General features: G+C 41.2%; 2 protein-coding genes across 2 annotated transcripts in view; both read right to left on the bottom strand.

Moving 5' to 3' along the window:
- Positions 1-6,420: 6,420 nt before the first annotated feature.
- On the bottom strand, positions 6,421-18,433 carry LOC140202083 (scavenger receptor cysteine-rich type 1 protein M130-like). Its single transcript, XM_072266945.1, has 7 exons — positions 18,354-18,433; positions 18,201-18,266; positions 17,793-18,104; positions 17,629-17,664; positions 13,805-13,894; positions 13,260-13,367; positions 6,421-6,590 (listed from the first exon to the last, which is right to left on the bottom strand). The coding sequence occupies exons 3-7, from the start codon at positions 18,001-18,003 to the stop codon at positions 6,421-6,423; spliced, it is 615 nt and encodes a 204-aa protein (XP_072123046.1). The 5' UTR covers positions 18,004-18,104; positions 18,201-18,266; positions 18,354-18,433.
- Positions 18,434-20,394: 1,961 nt separating this feature from the next.
- Positions 20,395-21,271, bottom strand: part of LOC140202082 (scavenger receptor cysteine-rich type 1 protein M130-like) — a 73,158-nt gene continuing 72,281 nt past the window's right edge. The window contains exons 6-7 of the mRNA XM_072266944.1: positions 20,513-20,595; positions 20,395-20,406 (exon numbers count right to left, since the gene is read on the bottom strand). Of these exons, the coding sequence (XP_072123045.1) occupies positions 20,395-20,406; positions 20,513-20,595 (95 nt within the window). The remainder of the gene's footprint in view (positions 20,407-20,512; positions 20,596-21,271) is intronic.

Raw genomic sequence — 21,271 nt, 5'->3', positions numbered from 1 at the left:
TTACTCAGGTTGGAGCAACAACACCTTACATTCCGTCTGGGTACCCTCTAACCGGATGGCATGGATATTGACTTCTCAGACTTCCGCAAATGCCCCACCTCCCCCTCGTACCCCATCCGTTATTTATTTATATGCACACATTCTATTTCTCTCTGTCTCCTTGTTCTCCCTCTGTCCCTCTCACTACACCCCTTGCCGATCCTCTGCTCTCCCCCCACCCCGCCACTTTTCTTTCTCCCTAGGCCTCCTGTCCCATGATCCTCTCATATCCCTTTTGCCAATCAACTATCCAGATCTTGGCTCCATCCTCCAACCCCCCCCCCTACGCCTTTGTATCATTTCGGATCTCCCCCTCCCACTCCCACTTTCAGATCTTTCACTAGCTCTTCTTTCAGTTAGTCCTGACGAAGGGTCTCGGCCTGAAACGTCGACGGTACCTCTTCCTAGAAATCGTACACGGCCTGCTGCGGTCACCAGCAACTTTTATGCGTGTTGCTTGAAATGCCAGCATCTACAGATTTCATCGTGTTCGCGCGTTTAAACATAACATTGTAGACTGGTTTCCTAGAGCTGATCCGGAGGATAAGAAACAACCTGTTGGGTGAATGATGACCTGAATGATAGGGCTAAGGACTGAGTCATTGTTTTTCAAACCAAAGCAGAATGTAGTGAGACAACTAGCAACGCGAGGCTGATGATAGGGCCAAACAGCAGTCAACTAGTAGAGTTGTAATGTGGATAGAGGCCAAAGGAAAAAGGCCAACGAATACAGGACTGAATGTGTACTATTCGACTGGACATAATGCTAATAAATAAGATAAATCAATCATAGTAAAGTTACAGTTTGGAATATATGACGCTATGGGCATCACAGTCGTGACTAAAAGAAGAATACTGCTGGGGAGAGCTTAACTTTCAAGGACAGTGTGAAAGGACAGACAAGTAGACCGAAGGGTTCGGGTAGCTCCACTGGTGAAAAAAAAAGTGCAATCAAATCATTGGAAAGAGTTGGCAGAGAATCCGAATCTATGGAGTCGCTGTAGATTGAGCTAAAAAAAAAACTGCCAGTGATAAAATACGCTGATGCAAAATGTATAAAACCTCCGAAAGGTAGCAAAGGTGTGGTATAGAATTACAATGGGGGATGGAAAGCATATCAAAAACGCAATGTTATGACTGTAATAGGGGATTTCAATACACAGCTAGTTTGGCAAAATCCTGAGAGAAAAAAAAAATGTAGAATGTCTCGTCGATGGTTTTATAACAGCCCGTGAATGAGCCCACTGGGAATCACCTATTTTGGATTGAATGCTGTGCAAGCAACCGGCGACGATTCGAGAGCAATAAGTACAACAACAGCAATGAGACAGTAGTCACATATGATAGAATATATATGAATACCGTTTGAAATGTACATGTTAAGTTCAGATGAATGAGTATTACAGTGGAATTAATGGAATTACAGAGGTATGAGTTAGGAGCCAGTCAAAATTGATTAGAAGGGAACTCTAACACGGGTGGCGGAACAGCAACTGCTGGAATTTCTGGCAGCAATAGGGAAGGTGCAGGATATATACATCCCAAATGCAGGATGACGTAAAGATAACTGAAAAGAGAGTCAAAGTCAACATAAAAGCAAGGGAAGGGCATATTATTGAGCAAAGATTAGTTTACAGTTGGAAAATTGGGAAGCTCTGAAACACCAACAAAAGCACCTACGAAGTCACAAAGAAGGAACATATGCAATACAAATGTTAGCTTGCCCATTAAAGTTGATACCAAACTTTTCTTCAGAAATATAAAGTGCAAATGAGAAGCGCGAGTAGATACAGAAGGTTATGAAATATTGCCGGAGAGATAATAATGGGGAAACAATAAAATGGCTGACGAACTGAGTACTTTCCATCAGTCCTTAATGTGGATGCCATTAGCAGTAAGCCAACATTTCAAAACTTTGAGGGGGCAGAAGTGAATGACTTTGCCATTACTAGGGAGGAGTTTTTTGATCGGCTGAAAGGTCTGAAGGTAGATGAGTCACCTGTACAAGATGCTCTAACGTCAAGATTCGGAAAGTGGTGTTTCAGGTGATTGCTGAGGTATTAGTAATGATCTTCCAAGAATCAGTGGATTCTGCCATGAATCCTGAGGACTGGCAAATTGAAAAATCCACTCCACTCTTCAGAGAGGAAGAGATGCAGAACAGAGGAAATTATATGCCGGTTAGTCTGACCTACACATTGATAATAATATGGCTCCGGGTAATTAGAAGCACAGGGGAAAGTAGGTCAAAGTCAGCGTGGCTTCCTTAAAAGAAAACAATGTCTCATAGACCTGCTGGCATTCTTTGAAGAAATAATAAGCAGGATAATCGGAATATAATTCTTGCGTTTTGTGTACTTGGATTTTCAGGAGGCCATTTACAAGGTGCCACACACAAGGAACGTTTCAACGCTAAGTGACAATGGTATTTCAAAGAAATATACGAACAGGGAAAGAGCATTGGCTGATTGATAAAGTGTTAGAATAAAGAGAGCATTTTCTGATTTGCTACCAGTGACTGCAGGCATTCCACAGTAGTCTGTTTGTGACCGTTACATTTTTACATTATACGTCATTTGCAAGAAGGATTAGATGGTTCAGTATGACGTTTCATATGCTGCAGGAGTCGAAGACTAGAGGACACAACCTCAAAAAATGGATGTTCACTTAGAATGTCGGTGAGGAGGAATTTCCTTAGTCGGAGAGTGGTGAGTCCCTGTAATTACTTTCTATAGGCGGCTGTGGAGGCGAAGTCCTTCGGTATATTTAAGGCGTACGTTATAGAGCCTCTATTAGTCAGAGAATAAAGGGAAATGCAGTGAAGGCAGCAGATTGGGGCTGAGATGGAAACAGATCTTACATTATTAAATGGCAGAGAGAGTGTGTGGAGCAAATTGCCTAATTCTGCCATATATTATGGACTTCTGACCTTATAGAGAAAAAAACCAGAAAGAGGGATGATTTCTTTCTGCACTAGTAGCTAATGTTCTGATCTGCACTTCATTGCCTGAAGCTTCATTGCATTAAAAAATGTTCTGTCTAAAGGAATAGAAAGGCTTTGGAATATAGAACACCAATTTTGGATAAATTACCTCTTCAATCAATCAACAGCTAAAAGTTGAAAATATTCTTATATTCAAAGATCTAAAAAAAACTTCCCGCACAAGAAATATCACAGAAAACCCTTTTCAACTACATCATATAATTTTTACTCCTAACATGAGTAACACTGACATTTATCTTCTTCCATTTTCATTTCTTTCATAATTCCATAAAATCTCGATGTCATTGTCCGGACACACGTATATTACTGATCTATGAATGTCCTTGAATTGTGTAAACCGTAAAGAATTATATGAACAATTAAGGTATAAGGCATTAGCCCACAAGAAATGCATCAAAATGATAGACCCGAAGCGACATCAGTACTCAGTTGATAAGACTTCTCCACTAAAGTTTAGGACGCAACGATGTGAATTTATAGGACAGGAGACGAATGGTGTTATCGACTGGAGTTCCGCTTGCAGGTTTATTATATAAATGCAGTACAGCAGCAGCAATAGTAAATTATATTTTCTGTCCTTCGATTCTCATTCCGTGATTTTGCTGCTAAACTCGTCACAAAGCAACAACGATCTCCACGTCCTGCTGCAGCTGGACTGTATTCTGAGAATGCAGTAACTAATGCACTTCTAAGTTTACGCTTAAAACAACTCCACTTAAATTTCATCCAAACAAACCTCAATTTTGGATTACATCAGAGTGGAATTAAGTGACTGGTTGTGGAAGTAATCTTTAATCGAATGTCCGTAGATGAAGTACACTGACGAAATATAGGAGATTCAACCAACACACATCAAAGATGCTGGTGAACGCAGCAGGCCAGGCAGCATCTCTAGGAAGAGGTACAGTCGAAGTTTCAGGCCGAGACCCTTCGTCAGGACTAATTGTAGGAAGAGTTAGTAAGAGATTTGAAAGTGGGAGGGGGAGGGGGAGATCCAAATGATAGGAGAAGACAGGAGGGTAGGGATGGAGCCAAGAGCTGGACAGGTGATTAACAAAGGGGATATGAGAGGATCATGGGACAGGAGGTCAGGGGAAAAAGACAAGGGGCGGAGGGAACCCAGAGTATGGGCAAGGGATGTAGTCAGAGGGACGGAGGTAGAAAAAGGAGAGAAAGAGAAAGAATGTGTGTATATAAATAAATAACGTATGGGGCACGAGGGGGAGGTGGGGCATTAGCGGAAGTTAGAGAAGTCAATGTTCATGCCATCAGGTTGGAGGCTACCGAGATGGAATACAAGGTGCTGTTCCTCCAACCTGAGTGGGTCAGGTTGGAGGAACAACCTAACTGGGTCGACCGGAAAAAGTCCAGGCCGGGTCTTTATGTGCTGCTATTGTGACTCCAGTCCCCACTGCCCCCACCAATACTCTGCAATCCCGTCTCCCTCACATCCCATCAGTTCCTGGGTACTCAGGGCTCCATCTTCCGCTCACCCCAACCCTCCCCTCTCCACTGACAGCCCCAGCCTCCCCCCTCCCACCTCTGATCCCAGCTCTCATCCGTGCCGTGTCTTTACCATCCCCTCCGACCTTCAACTGTCTGAGGCAGAACGCTCTGTCCTCAGTAAGGGCCTCACCTTTGTCCCCCTTCGCCCACACCTCAAACACTCAGGTTGGAGGAACAACCTAATGCTAATGGTACGTATCTTTGGTTCATACAGGAATTCATGTGGAAACGGCGTGGTGGTCTTTCAGTACCCCTGATTTGGCTTGCGTTTTGAGAAAAATGTGAACACATTAATACGATGATATATTTATTTAATTTGCCTGAAACTCTGCAGAACAATGGAAAAATGAATCTCCGACTGCCAACAACGATAACAAAATAAAGCGTGATAAAGCCTTAAATCCATTTATCTTTAAACAACTTCATGGGATATTGGAAAGGCTAATAGAGGGAAATGACATTTAAAAATCAATCGATAAAAATGGTATGATCTTTTTTTTCGAAATATATTCTTTTTTTTATTTCTCCGGACATTTGCATACAAATAAACAAAGTTTTTTTTTATTATTTCTTGCAACTAACAGGACAAGAGTCGAACCAAGTATACTCCACATAAGTCAATGTTTCTCTCACTGGTAATTTTGCGATAGAAGTCAAAAAGATGAAGATCTGCATGCTCATTTTTCTTGATAGATGAAAGGATAGCTTCTCGGTCGAATTCAGAACATTTCCATTCTCTTCAAGACTGGCATTGGAATATGGGATCGCGGAGTGGCTGCTAATCTACCTGAGACTGAAAACAAAGTTGACATATTATGCCGGCTAAGAGTAGACTGGAAATAAATAACACTTGAAATATTGATCGGTTTTTCTATTGCACTGACGGAATTGTAAGGTATTGTCTATTCTCAGTGAAAGTATTCGTGTTTTCAAACTAAGTAGTCTTTATTATGTGACATTTAATACAAAAACACCAAATTCAATACGCGAGTGAGAAATTGGCACGGCAAACATAAATTTCGGAAGATCACCGTAAGCGATTTAATCAGCAGCACGGATTTAGTGCACCTCATCTGTGTAGGAGGACCAGTTGCTGGGGACAGAAGGTCGGAAATAATTTCAATCCCAGGAAATACAGTGTATAACGAGAAACCGGCGTGGGGTATGCACAATCGTAGAGTCACATGTTTCGGATGAGACTCCGGGATGACAATTATGTCTGCGTGAGAACAGAACTATTCGTGAATCACTTTCCCAGGACACGTATTTTTAAGAAATTCCAATAAAGATTGCATTTGTCGAAATCATAAGCCGGTCACTAATTAGTTACCCAGAGTTTCGGCTACTACGCATGTGGAAGAGACTGCATTTACCTTCATTTACGTGATCATCTTGGGCAACTGAAAGCATCAGAAGATCGCCGAGACGGCGATCAGGACCGGATCATCAGGAGAATCAACAGTTTTACTTTCCGGGCCGCCATATTTTCTCGGAAGCAGATCTAGAAGGAAGAATAAATGAAACTGATATTCCCAAAACCACATGTTGTACAGCGGAATCTGCTGAATGAGAGATATTCTTTTTGTTCTTTGTGCGATGGGCATTTCGATGAAGGACGGACGTTTATCTATGCTCTGGTTATTAACAACGTATTGCACACGAACACCAGCCACGAATTATTCCTCAAAGCCTCCACATGGAAATGAGTAAAACGCAATGAACAATGAAATAAGTTTTCGGTCAATTACTCGCTTAGATACAGAAGATTTCCTTTTTGTCACGCACATTAAATAACCCAAATCTATCACAAAAATGTTAGATCTCAGATCAGTTTATATTGTGCATGCCTGTACAACTTCCTTTGTCAATTTCTATTCGCGGCCAGCATGAGGTAGAGGTAGAAAATAAAAGCAGAAACAAAATATGCACCAACCCGGAACACAGTGGTTTTCTTCATTATATTCTAGTCCATGAAAGGCGACATTCAATGGGTCACTGGTGTAATAGTCGATTTGATTGAAGGAATCAATGGAACCAGAGTCTGGGAGACAGTGAAAAAGAAAGGTGATGGAAAGACTTATTTTACCTTTGGCACAGAAGTCATAAACTGTTCGCCATCTCAGTGACCATACCATAGAGTATGGTGGGTGTTTAAAACCGGATGCAGGCACAGCCACCATTCTCTATTGTAGCAAAACGAACATCTGTTTTCTCTCCATTACAGTCATTTCTTTGCTCAGTTCATATTCCACCACTTCAGCTTTCATTCCACAACCTCAACAACTTCTGAGTGAAAATAAATCTCTTTGTGTTCTCCTTGAACATTTGACCATTCACACTTAGCACATTAACTGTAGTTCTCGTCTCAACCAACCTCAATGGAAACAATCTGACTGCATTACGCTACACACTGGTCTTAATTGAAAATCATCATCCTCCTCCTCCTCATTATTGTCATTTTGTACTGTGTCGCATGACGTGCGATCATGGTCTTATCCATCACCACGATTGTTCTCGGCATTTTTTTCTTCAGACGTTGTTTGCCTTTGCCTTTTTCTGCGCTGTGTCTTTGTAAGAAGGTTCACACGAGCCGTTATGAATACTCTTCAGGGATTGTCTGCCTTTCTTCGCTAGATAAATATTTCCACCATTTCATATCGCTGACAAATCTCCCTCATTCCTAAATACTTTATGAAATGAAGAGGTAACTTATTTAACCTTTTCCTATTTCTCAAGTCCTGTAGCATCCTTGTATTTTGCATATGCACTCTTTCATTCTCCTTGACATCTTTCGTGAGGATAGGTGAAGATAGCTGCTGATACTTTAAATTAGGCTTCAATAACGTCTTACAGAACTTCAACGCATCATCCCATCTCCTCTAATTAGTACTTTGATTTATGAAGTCCAATGTGCCACAAGCTTCCTTTACGACCTAATCTACCTGTGACACCTCTTCCAAAGTATAATGCATCTGTTTTCCGGGATCCCTCTGCCGTACTGCACTGCTCGATGATCCACCGCTCAAGGTGTAAGTTCTACCAAACTGTAACACCTTACATTTGTCTGTATTAAATTCCATGTACCATTTACAGCGAACTTTTCCATCTGGTCCAGGAATTCCTGTAAGTTCTGACAGTGTTCCTCGCTGTTCACGACACCCCAATCTTGCTCTAATCCTCAGATTTCCTAATCCATTTGACCAAACTATCAGCGAGATCGTCAGTAATAATGACAAACACCAAGACATCCAGAAACGACATCTGTGGCACCATGATGATAAGCCTACAATCAGAAAATTAATAATCTAGGACCAGTTTATGGCTTCCCCCGTGAAGCCAATGTCTATTCAAAATTACCACCTTATTTGGAATGCCCGGATGTCTCAAGGAAGACCCTGTCAGGCCTGGAAATTTATTGACTCAGGGCAGCATCGCAGGCTCCTATGTAATGTAGACTTGAAGTCTGCTCTGCTGAACATCTAAAAAATCCTTCCATGTCCAGAGTGAATACTGATGCAAAAAATCATAAAAGACCTCCATCATCCCTCTCAGCTCCATGCGAACACTCTGATCTTCAAGAGAACAAAGTGTGCATTCCTATACCTTTGCTCTTAGCATACCTGTAACAGTGTTGGGTTCACCTTCAACTTTTCTACCTGAGCAACCTCGTGCCTTCTTTTATCCCTCCTCATTTCCTTTTTGTGTGCTTTCTCGTATGTCTTATACATCTCCATAACACCTCACCTCACTTGCTCCATCCTGATTATTCCTTTTATGCATCTCTCTCTTTTTAAACAGGGCCTCAATTCCTTTCGAAAGCAAAATTTCCTAAAAATGTTATTTCCGCTTTTTATTCTGATAGCAACACGCAAATTTTATGCTGCTCATCATTTCATTTTTGAATGCTTTTTACTTACCAAGTTCACCTTTGCCAGAAAACAGCTTGTCCCAGTCCACACTTGCCCAATCCTTTCTGATACTGTCGAATGTGTCCTTTCTCCAATTAAGAATCTGAATCGGAGGACCAGATATATCCTTCTCCACAATGATCTTGAAATTAGTGGCATAACGTGCACTAGATGAAAAACTGCAAAGTTTTCCCTTACAAACACTTCTGCCGCTCGCCCTGTTTCATTCCCTAATAGGAGATTTAGTATCATGCTCTTTCTCGCTGGGCTTTCTATGTACTGATTCAGAACATTCTCATAAACACTTCTGATAAACTCTGTCCCAAACGCTGAAGTATGGGAAAATCAGTCAATAGATGGAAAGTAAGAATCACAACTTATGTTTCATGAAACAGTCTGTGTTTCTTTTTCAAAAATGTGGCCCTCTAAATCCTGCGAACTGTGGGGTAGTCTGAAAATTATCTTTAAAGATTTCATTCCTTTCTTATTCCACATTTTCACCCATAACGCCTCAGTAGATATCCTCTGCAGTCCGAGTTTTGTCTCTGAGAATAATTCCTCATGCTCATTCACGTCCAAGACAATGGAACCCTGGAATTAAGCTGCCAGTCCTGCCCTACTTTCTTCCTTAGAACAATGTCAAATTGCAGATCGGAATCTTGAGAAGACAAAGTTCACCCAAGTTAGCCTCAGGCAGCGACTCGTGCTGCTTAGCGTGTAGGACAGTGGATAATCAGCAGTTGGGATTAATTGGCAGACAAAATTAATATATGTCAGATGTGGTAAAATCTCCGACAAAGTCAGTAAACAAAACCTTGAGCATAGTATAATTAATGCTCTGAATTGCGCATATTTCAAGACAAGAAGTATCATAGTGAAGGCAAATTAGCTCACAACATGGATTAGCACCTCGTACTATACCATTGTAGGCATTCGTAAGACTTAGTTGAAGGGGGCAGGACTGTGGTTACATAGCTTCAAATAGGTCAGAGCGGGAGCGATTAAAGAGGAAAGCTGGCTTTACAAGTCAGACAAAATTTCACTTCGTGCTGTCATGACAGATTGGAGAATCTCCTGAGGCGTTATTAATGGAACTGAGAAACGGGAAAAGTTTGACCTCGTTATTGGGACTATGTTACAGACTACCCGGCAGTCCGCTGGACTAAGAAGAACAAAATTGTACAGACATTAGAGACTGCCGCCAGAAACAGTAGGTCGTTGCAGTGGGTGATTTTAACTCCCAACAGACTGACCAGGATTCTGATACTCTAAAAGAACGACAAAATATAGAGATTGACAATTGTATTCAGGAAAGTTTCCTTCATCAGTACCTAGAAGTGCCAGTGATAGAGCGTGCGATACATGATGTTTTATTAGCGGAAGAGACAGGGCAACTGACAGAAGTTTGTACATCAGAAAGGACCTGAGCAGTATGGATTGGGAAAGGCTGTTTTCTGGCATAGATGTACTTGGTCGCTAGAAAGCCTTCAAGAGTCAAATTTTAAGAATACAAAGTTTGTGTGTGCATGCAGAATAAAAGAACTAGGGAACCTAACCTTTCAAGGGATATTCAGCCCTAGTTAAGAAAAAAAGAGGTTTTTCGCAAGTAAAGCGAGTTAAGAATAAACTAAGTACTTATGGCGTGTAAGGAATCGAAGAGAACACTGAACAATGAAAATGAAGTGCTAAAAGAAGGCATGAAATTGCCCAAGCAGACAAGGTGAAGGGGCACCTGAAGAGATTTAACGGATATGTAAAGAAAAACAAAAATTGCAAGGGACAAAATCGGCCTTCTTGAAGGTCAGATTAGCAATCCGTGCGTAGTGCAAAAAGAGATCGTACAGATGTAAACTGAGTTTTATCACCCGCATTTACAGAGGAGACGAAAACAGAGTCTATAGGAATGAGGAAAAGCAGCGTTGATTTCGTGGAATCACAGATCACAGAGGAGGGGTCGTCTGCTCTCTTGAGACAAATTAAGGTGGATGCACCTGAGAGCCTGACAAAGTGTTCCTTCAGATCATACGGGTGGCAAGTTCGGAGCCCGAGAAGAGATATTCAAATAGGCAGATGAGGTACCGGCTTGGAAGATAGCTACTCTTATTCCTGCTTAAGAAGGGCTCTAAGGATAAACTACAAAATTATAGGCCAGTGAACCTGCCATCAGTCGTGGGATAGTTATTGGAAGGTATTATAAGCGACCCGGTATATGAGTATTTGCATAGACATCAGCAGAATAGGGATAGTCTGCATGATTTTGCGCATGGTAAGACAACTGCAATCTACCTTAAATAGAATATCGTAGACGTTACTAGGAAAATCACTGAAATCAATGACTGAATTAGAAATACATCTGGCAAGGTCCCGCACGGAAGACTGGTCAAGTTGGATCAGCCTCACGGCATTCAAGATAAGGTAGTAAACTGGATTAGGCTTCTTTGTAGAAGAAGCCAGAGAGTGGCCAAAGATCGCTGGCTGTCTGACTGGACTCCTGTGACGAGTAGAGTGCCTTATGGATCAGTGCTGTGCCTGTTCTTGTTTGTCATCTTTATCAATGACCTGGATGAAAATGTGGTTATCTGCTTCAGCAAATTAGCGGATGACAGCAAGTTTGGGGTGTAGCAGCAGCAAGGAACGCTGTCATAAATTGCACCGGGATCCGGCCCAGCTCGGAAAATGGGCTGCAAAATGGCAGATGGTATTCTGTGTAGCCGTTCGAGGTGTTGAACTGTGGGAGGAACACCCAGGGCATGTCTTAAACAGTGAACGGCAGAACATTAAGGAGTGCTGTAGAACAAAGATATCGGAAAACACAGATACAAAATTAATTGAAAATGGCGTCACGGTTGGATGCGCTCTTAAAGACAGCTTTTCGCGCATTGGGCCTCATATATAACATTATTGTGTATAGTACATGGGATGATATATAGAAGGTGCAAAAGGCATCGATTAGGCCTAAATTGAAGTATTGTGTGCAATTGTGGTCACTAACCTACAGAAAAATGTAAATTAGATTGAATGAGTACAGAGAATATTTACAGCAATATTGGCGGGACCGGAAGCCCTGAGTTGTAAGGAAAGATTGGATAGATTCGGACGTTATTCCTTGGAATATAGAATATCCAGTGGAGATTTGATAGACATACAGTATTATTAGGATATAGAAAGGGTAAATGTAAGCAAGCGCTTCCACATAGGATATGTGGACTTCAAATAGAGGGCATGGTTTCAGTTTGAAAGGGAAAACATATAAGGGGAATATGAAGGGAACCGTCTTCACTCAGAGGATCCTGAATGCGTGAAATGATTTGTCAGGGCAAGTGATGCACTCATGCTCGATTTCAATGTTTAACAGAAGATTGGATATGTACGTGGATGGTAGGGGCATAGTGAGTTATGGTTTGGTGCAGGTTGCTTGTAAAAGCCAGTTTAAACGGTTGGGCATTAACTCAATGGGCCGATCGGCCGATTCTGTGCTGTACATTTCTATGACGATGACTGCTGCAACCACGTCTCACTGATGGCTCCAATGCCACCATCCTGTGTGCTCATCCATGACCGAAGCTCATACATCTTTCCTAAAAAGAGTTTTGCATTTCAGTATATGCAACTCAGAATATTTGTTGCACCATGCTCAAGCTTTCGATTTGTTGACTTTGCTTGTTGGGTTCACAACTGCTCCCCCACAACCACTCCAAAATCTACATTTGTTCGCTTGTTCCCATCTCCCTGCAACTATAGTTTAAACCACAACCACCAACAGCTGTCCCCGCCCCACCGAGCAGCAAAAGGAACCGATCCATGAACGTGCCTCGGATAGCAATCCTGCGATTACCATCATGGAGACCGCATCCTTCAACCTAACATATAATTCTCTAAGCTCACTTTTTTGAAGCTCATTGCGCGTCCTACCTATATCATTGCTGCTGACGTGTAACATAATAACTGGCTGCTCTCCCTCCCAATTAAGAGTGCTTTGGACATCATGTTCTTCACCCTGGCAACGGTGAGGCAACATACTATCGCTGAATTCCATTCTCATAGACGCACCGTCCTGTCCGTTCCCCTAACCAATGGGTCGCCTATCACTACAGCTCGCCTCTTCTTTTCCTTATCTTTTCTGAGTCACAAGACGGTCTCAGTGAAACAGACCTAACTATTCTGGGTTTTTGCTGCAAGGACATCCCCCAACAGTATCCCACGCCGTACACCTGTCGTTAATGGGAACAGCTACAGCCGTACTCTGCACTGCTCGCCGCCCCAACAAATCCCCATCCCGAAGTCAGTAGATTGCGTCCTGTGCCTGGTGTGCAAGTACCTCCATGAGAGTGCTGTCGATAAACCCTTCAGCCTTCCGAATAACCATCCAGTTCGAGCTCTAATTCTTTAACACGTTCTGAAGTAAGCTGTACCTCTTACAAGTGTAGTCATCAGGTACAATGGATAACTCTCTGAAATCTCCCATCCCGCAACAGCAGCCTTGCGCTATCCTGCCTGGCTTAATCACTACTTTAAATGTGCAATAATAAAGAAAAGCAGAAAGTTTAAACAACAGAAAAAATCTACGTACATCCTCCAAAGCTCTTCGCAGAAAACTTTATGAGCTAAGGATTAACCTCTCACTCTGTTCTCACTTACAGATGTTATCATTGGGCATTCTATAAGTAACTATCTCCAAATTTTAATTTCAACCTGGAAGTTTGCTTTGTTTCCTTTTCATGGTATTTGCTGATCTCTAATACCTTATAGATGGAAAACGTGTACTGTATATCGTTTGAGAAGTCAATGTTTCTAAAACACACCTGAATCTTCTTTATTATCCAACTTTGTGATCCGAGGGATATTCTCAATCTCTTCGTAAATTGCTTGGGAAAAGATACCAGGTGAGTCTCCACCTCTTAACAATGCGCCTGTTGAAGTAGAAGTTGGGAATATCAAGTTCATTCACGAGTTTCTAATTGAAGAATAACCCCTTTGCCATTGAAATTAACAATGGGTAATAAATTATATGCTACTGTTGGTGAACAAGAGCTTGGAAGATCCCCCCAGCATAGTTCATATCTGCAGGCATGGGCAAATTACTGCAAAATCAGACAGTTTATATACAATTATTTCTATATATGCAGGGTACATCTGCATATATAGAAATAATTGCTGATTGTCGTTCTACTGCATTGGATTGATTACATTAGAAACAATGATGGGTTATCATTATTAGATAGGTGTGAATATCATCCGTATTGTAACCGATAATAATGCGAACTTCTGGGGAAAATAACAGTCGTTGCTCTTCCAAGATATGACATAATATTCTGAAAAATAATAAAGCATAAGTGTTGAATCTTACCTCCTCTTGCTGGACGTATCCTTATCGCCGTCAGTGCAAATAACTCAGCCACGAGGACGATGCCAAGGGTAATGCAGACAACAACGACCACTGAAATGCAAATTTATTAGACACATTTAAAACTGGCGCGACAATTTTTAGGTCCTGACATTTAGAAAGACAAATAGTAAAATTTTAGTCCGAAGGAAAGTCTCCATAATACCGAATTACCCGTAGAACAGGAAATGTAGAAAGATGAGAAATGTCACGTCGAAAGCACCAGTGGTGAATACTATGGGAACCTACGCTATAGGGTGGGACAGTTGAGGAACAGTGAAATACATTCAAAGAGATTTTTTCACGGTACTCATCAAAAGTATATTTCAATTAAAACAAGGACAATAACGGTGGGGAGAGCTCACCTTCGATAACTAATAAAATAAAAGAAGGCATCAGTATATTCCAATTAAAACAAGGACAGTGACGATGGGGAGAGCCCGCCTTCGATAACAAATAAAATAAAAGAAGGCATCAGTATATTCCAATTAAAACAAGGACAATAACGGTGGGGAATGCCTGCCTTCGACAACTAAGAAAATAAAAGAAGGTGTCAAACTAAAAGCTTGTGAATATAAAGTCAATAGTGTGAAACCAGAATATTGGGAAAACTTCAAGCAACGAAGAACTAGTAAGCGACCAATAAAGAAAGTAGGGGCTAGATTATGAAAATAAACTAGCGCAGAATCTATAAATGGATAACAAAAGTTTTCAGAATCATATAAAGCGGAAAAGTGTGACGAAAGGGAACGTATGGCTTGGAGGACGAGGAGGGGGAATTGGTATTTGGTAATGAGGTAATACCAGAGGCTTTGAATGACTAACTTGTGTCGGTCCTCACTGTGGAGGACACATCTAACATGGCAAAGAGAGATGTTATGGATGCTAGTGGAGGTGAGGACCTCGATACAATAGCTATCACTAAAGAGGTAGTGCTGAGCAAACTTATGGGCCCGAAGATAGTTAAGTCTCTTGGTCCTGATCGAATGCATTCTAGGGTACTGAAAGAAATGGCAGAAGTTATACTAGATACTTCGCTAATAATTTACCAACATTCTCTGGACTCTGGGTAGGTCCAGGTGGATTGGAAGATGTCAAATATCATGCCAGTGTTCAATAAAGCAATTAGGCAAAATGCAGGCAACTTTAGGCAAATTAGTTTAACATCTGTAGTTGGGAAAATGCTTGAAGTAATCATTGACGAAGAAGTAGCGAAGTATCAGGAAAAAAATGGTCCATCAGACACGTACAACGTGGATTCAACAAATGAAGGTCCTGTTTGACAAACTTACTGGAGATTATGAGGATATAAAGAGCAGTGGATGGAGGGAACACGATAGGCGTTATCTACTTGGATTTCCAAAAGTTGTTCGATAAGGCGACACATAAAAGACATCCATAAGATAAAGATACATTGATTTAGGGGTGATGTATTAGCATAGATAAACGATTAGTTAACCAATAGCATGCAGAGAGTTGGGTGTTAATCTGACTGGTAATCAGTGGTGAGTGGTGTGCCGCAGGGGTTAATGCTGGGCCCGCAAATGTTCACGATATACATTAATGATCTGGAAGAGGGGACCGACTGCAGTGTATCTACGTTTGCTGTTGATAGTAAATTGAGTGGAAAATCAAATTGTGTAGAAGATATGAAGAGACTGCAGAAAGATATAGATAAGTTACACGAGAGTGCAAGGTTCCGGCAGATGGAATACAATGTTGGTAAATGCACTTTAGAAGGAAAAATGAAAGAGCAGATTATTATTTAAATTGTAAAAAAAAAAAAAAATCAGCATGCGGAGTGAATTGGAAATGCTTGTGCATGAATCACAAAACGGTGGTTTGCAATTACAGCAGGCTATCAAGAAGGCAAAAGAAATGTTAGCCTTCATTGCTAGTGGGATTGAATTTAAAAACAGAGAGGTTATGCTGCAACTGTATGCGGAACTGGCGAGCGTGTACCTGGAGTACCGCGTGCAGCTCTGGTCTCGAGGAAGGGGATACTGGCTTTGGGGGAGGTGCAGAGGAGGTTCAGCAGGTTAATTCCAGAGTTGGGGGAGGGTGTTAGACTACGAGGAAACGTTGAGTCGCCTGGGACTGTACACACCAGAATTCAGAAGAATGAAAGGAGGTCTTGGAGAAATATATAAAACTATGAAAGGGCTAGATAAGATAGTGGAAGGAACGTTGTTTCCTTTGGTAGTTGAGATTAGATCTAGGGGACATAGCCTCAAGATTCGGGAGAGCTTTTTAAGATGGAGATGAAGAGGAACTTCTTTTCCCAGAGAGTGGTGAATCTGTGGAATTCTCTGCCGAATGAAACAGTGCAGGCGTCATGACAAGGTTGGGTAGGAGTTTAGGTAGTACGGGAGTTAAAGGTTTTAGGTAAAATTCAGGTAGGTGGAGATGAATGCATGGCCATATCAACCAGGATCTTATTAAATGGTGGAGCCGGCTCGACGGGCCAGGTGACCTTCTCCTGTCCCTATTTCTTATGTTCCGATGTTCTCCATTGCCCTATAAGTACAGCGGTGCAATTACGTGCTAAAGGTACATTGTGAAAACCATGACACTCTTCACCGTGTTATGTGGAATGGGGTGAAAGCAGAAGCTATCTGCAGTTTCACCACCAATGACACCCGACCAAAAGCAGCACAAAACTGCACTTATGGGTAATATGCTTGCAACAGAGTCAGACGCACACCATAGTTGCTATGAATATTAAATCAGAGTAACTGTTGGGATGTGGAAAGACATAAACCAAATATTCAATTGTTCCTGCACTGGTGCACACTGGCACAACAGTAACCATTTTGGAACCATACAGTATGTTGAAATATGTCTTTTGCATATTGTGCATACAGCTCATGTCATTAAATTGTGAGGATGAACAAGCTAATACAATATAGAATGCAGACGAAACTATAACAGCTACAGATAGAAAACAAAGTAATAAACAATAGAGGGCAAGATCATAACGAAGTAAAATGTCTGGTCAAGAGAACATTGTGTTGTACTGGGGATCTTTTTTAAATCTCCCTGAGTTCTCGTGATATGGCTAACTAAAGTGATATCACCTACAGACTTGTGGATGGAGAGAGAAGGGAATATGGTCACACAGACCTTGAATGCTCATGTAACCAGATAGGGACAGAGGACCCAATCTTGTGGGGTGTCGGTGGTTAAGTTGCGATACATTGATCGACAGGTGACAGGTGTAGCGGCAGAGCATTATCCCATGGGGTCCGGCATATCGTGAAGGGTTTGCTTTGAAGTACAATACTGATGCACAAAATAAGCTAAATTGGACTCATTAATATGACTTCGATACTAACTTCCAAATCAGCAAATGGTTCAGTATTAACATATCAATGAACTAACATCTTGCACTTTTTCTTCAAATCAGTGATAATATTGGTTCCAGCACAAGACCTGAATTAATTACTATTACTCGGTCAAAGATCAGCAACCCTTCATCAAAATTCTTCAAAGTTTCAGCAAGAACATCTTTTCACAGCCCTTTCTGGGTGGTCAATAATGAGACAATGACCCCAGTGACCAGATCCCTTAATCTCGTCGAAACTTTTGACTGGAGTTGGATATATTATTTTAAAGAATTTTGCAACGTCCTGGTTCAAATACCTGATGAATAAAATAATAATTGCAGACAGTATGTTAAGCACTCAGGGCTACCTTTGTATTTGACAAAAAGTAGCAAAGGGATATCACAGCTATCATTCTAGACTGAAACACGAGTAATAAAAAAAAAAAACGTTCATATCAAATACCTGAAACGGCAGAACTGTCGGGACGTCTGAGCATTGCTGTGAAGACAATTATTGGACAAATTTCAGCAACTTCATCTTTTTAGGATTTTACTTTTCAGAGGTTCTTAATTCCAAATTCAAAAAATCAATTGAAGATAACATCAAATTTGTGCAAAGATACATACTAGAACAAACGACAAAGACATCTTCCTTGTGATCACAGTCATGCTGACCGATTGGAGAAGAAGGACAATTGGACAGAAGGGATTCACTTCCTTTGCACTTCAATTCATCCAGCCACATGTCGTCAGCGCTCTGAATATTTTTATCCGGCACTGGTGTCCGAAGGGCAGAGCCGCAGCCCAATTGTCTGCAGACAACATTGGCATCGGCCATATCCCAGGAATCATCACATACGGTGCCCCAGGTGTTATTGTACCAGATCTCCAACCGTCCTGAACAATTGGTGTTGCCGCCAGAAAGACGCAACTGCAATTCTTAGTGAAACAAGAAAACCATTATATTCTATCAATCACAACTTCGAAACTAACTTGAAACTGATATTCAACTTGTAGCATGGAACAGCTGCTAACCTTGAGAACCAAATAAATTTCGTGAATCGCAGGCCTCTACGCTGTAATTCTCCCGTATTATGGGTTCTGAAGATAGGAGAAAACATGTTGACTATATAACTTTAACATGTTTGCTTAAAATGCAAATCGTCAGGTAATACATTTTTTTGTCACCTTCACATTCAACTCCTGCATCCTCCTTGTGGTCACAGTTGTGTTTGCCCCACGGGTCAGCATGACACTGCCAAAGGGTCGACTCGTAGGAATAACATTTTATCTCATCCAGCCATATTGGACCAGATCCTTTTCCATATCTATAGAAGTAATATTCAATAGATATTAGGGATCCGCATTTCATTTGTTTACAGATCACGTTTGCAGCGTTTTCATCCAGCTTCTCGGAACAAACTGTTCCCCATGTCCCATTGTAGAACACTTCCACTCTCCCTTCACATCGCCGATCTCTGCTCATCAGGCGCATTTTTTTGTGTTCTGAGAACAAAGCAGTTAATGCAAAGCTCGTCACAATGTTTCCATACAGTAAAACACTGAAATTCTATTTGTAAAATAGAAAATTACATGCGATATATATATATATATACCAGAAATACATAAACGAATATAAATCCCGCGAAACACTGATAAGATAGTGTAAGGTATGGAAGGATGATCGAATAAGAAATAAGATAGAGAAATATTCCAAGGAATTGCGGAATGTGGAGAAGGGGAAGTGTTTTTTTGGTGAAATTGTGTTGGATTTCCCGGGATTTACGAAGGATTTTGCACTGTATCTGGGTCTTGTTTTGATGAAATATGAGGAAGAAGTTTTATATTATTTTTGTCCGAACATGATGAGGAGAGTGAAGAAGGAGCTGGAAATAAATGGACGGAAAAAGAAAACAATAAAGGTCCATTGAAAAGTTTATGAATAATGACGAATCGTACGATTTTCGTACGAATCGCTCTCACGGTGTACCCTCTTCCCGTTCATCAGACCCAGTCTATTAATTTCCAGATCACTTTTTGATTCAAGGTTATTCGATGTGACTATGATCTTCCTTCCTTCCAGGACTCAAACAGTCTTCAAATTTTAAGCCAATATTCTCCTGCACTTCTATAATTCTATATATCTTGCAGATATTATCGTCTATGTTCACGATTTGATCTCTACTCAGCAGGTTAATCGCTCTGAACAGCTCCTGCGTTCAGTTCGCAAAATTGTCTGCCAGGTGCGCTTTTTGTTCGTTATTAACATCGCCGATCTGGCCCTGAAATTATTTTTCGACCCCGTGTGTTCCTTCAGTTGAACGATCAAGTGCAAGAGAAGCGAAAAAAAAATAACTCATTAATCTTCTTCGAAATGTCACTTATTCTTCAAAAAGCAGTATCGTATTGTCCAGAGTTAGGTATTTAAATGTTCGCGTCTAGCTGTAAAAGAATTGATCCCTTACGTTTATCGATTTTCTTCATTGTTTTTCTTTCAGTACCATAGCTATTTGCGTAATGCTGTTTCAGAACCAGCAAGCCGTGATACCGCGGATGTCTGTGAGGATTTTGTACGTTTTCCCCATGACCACCTGGTTTGATCCGGCTGCCCCAGTCTCCTTCCACATTCCAGGACATAGTTTGTAGCTGAAGTGGTCACTTAATTCGTTGGGCCGGAAAGGTATGATACAGAACTCTTTCTCTGAATAAAAATAAATACAAATAAAATATACTGGCCGAGTGTGTATAGCTCACGACCTCATCATAAGGAACAGATCAGGCAAACAACATGCCATAATCCGATCTGGTTATTCGAACTGATATATTAATTTATACGTCTTCATGCTATCAGCGGGCTGCCATTGTTTTACACATCAACCCCTTTATCTTCTTTGCTGCTCAAAATTGTACGTCTTTTTCGTTTTTGAGGCCCTGGTGAAGGTACTCGGAGGCAAAAAGTTAATTGTTTAATTTCCTAAATGTGGAGGGAAATGTTACACAGACAATCGTTTGCCAATACTCCATCTATATGCCATAAAATGTTCCTCACATCTTTAAAATGATGACTATCAAAACGCACGGCAGAAAATCAGCACAATGGAAGTAGCCTTACCGGAACACTGAACTGTCACGTCTTCTTTATGGCTGCAGTCATGTTGGCCCCACGGAGCTGAAGGACATTCCCAGAGATGCGACTCATTACCAGAACAATTTACTTCATCCAGCCAAACTACTCCAGTGCCTCGTCCACAATGACCACGAATTGGTTTTTCCTTCAAAGCATATCCACAACCCAGTTGCTTACAGACCACATTAGCATCAAGCAGATCCCAGGAGTCATCACAAACTGTTCCCCAGGATCCGTCGTAATAAATTTCCAGTCTTCCCGCACATGCATCATCGCTTCCGGACAACCTTAATTGCAAGTGGCCTGTTGAACAGAAATGTTTGAGATTATTATTTCCATAACAAATTGAACTAATCACCTCGTTCGCATTTCTGTATAGTTTTCAGAAACTATGTTTTGAAAATAATTGTACAATAATATCACCGAATATTTAATGCTGCCGCTGCTTAAGTATCAGTTTGCTTTAATATATGGCAAAACAACAACAAAAAGGCTGGAAGAATCCAGTATGTAACAGAGCGGGGTTGTGAATTTTCTACTAAGGTGTACGAGCTTACACTTCTTTATATTTAAACCAGATTATCGCACGCTACCTTCGAACCCAGCAGGAAAAGGCAGGCATTGAATTTGCCAGGTGCGATTTCCTTTAGCAACGGCACTGTTTTCAGGAATATACATTAATTACGGTGCCAAGTATTTGCGATGCTGTTCTGGGGTTTCATATCTTCCAACCTGATATTTTCACTGTCTGCAGCACAAGTCACCCACTCAAGTGCTTCCGTACAGCTTGCCGAATGTGGTCCCCATCCAGGGCAGCGAGAAGATCAGTGGATCAGATTGCAGGGAAGTGATTATCTGACACTGTCGCTCCAGTTCGAAAACCCCCGGCTATCCAATTATTATGGCTTTCGGGACATCGTGAGATTGTGGGATGATCCAATTATCCATTTTGCCAGCAACTGATAAGGAACTGATGTAT

Source organism: Mobula birostris, chromosome 8 (assembly GCF_030028105.1).
Source record: "Mobula birostris isolate sMobBir1 chromosome 8, sMobBir1.hap1, whole genome shotgun sequence".
Lineage (NCBI taxonomy): Eukaryota > Metazoa > Chordata > Chondrichthyes > Myliobatiformes > Myliobatidae > Mobula > Mobula birostris.
Note: the sequence above shows the minus strand (reverse complement) of the source record. Positions and strands in the feature narration are given on the sequence as shown.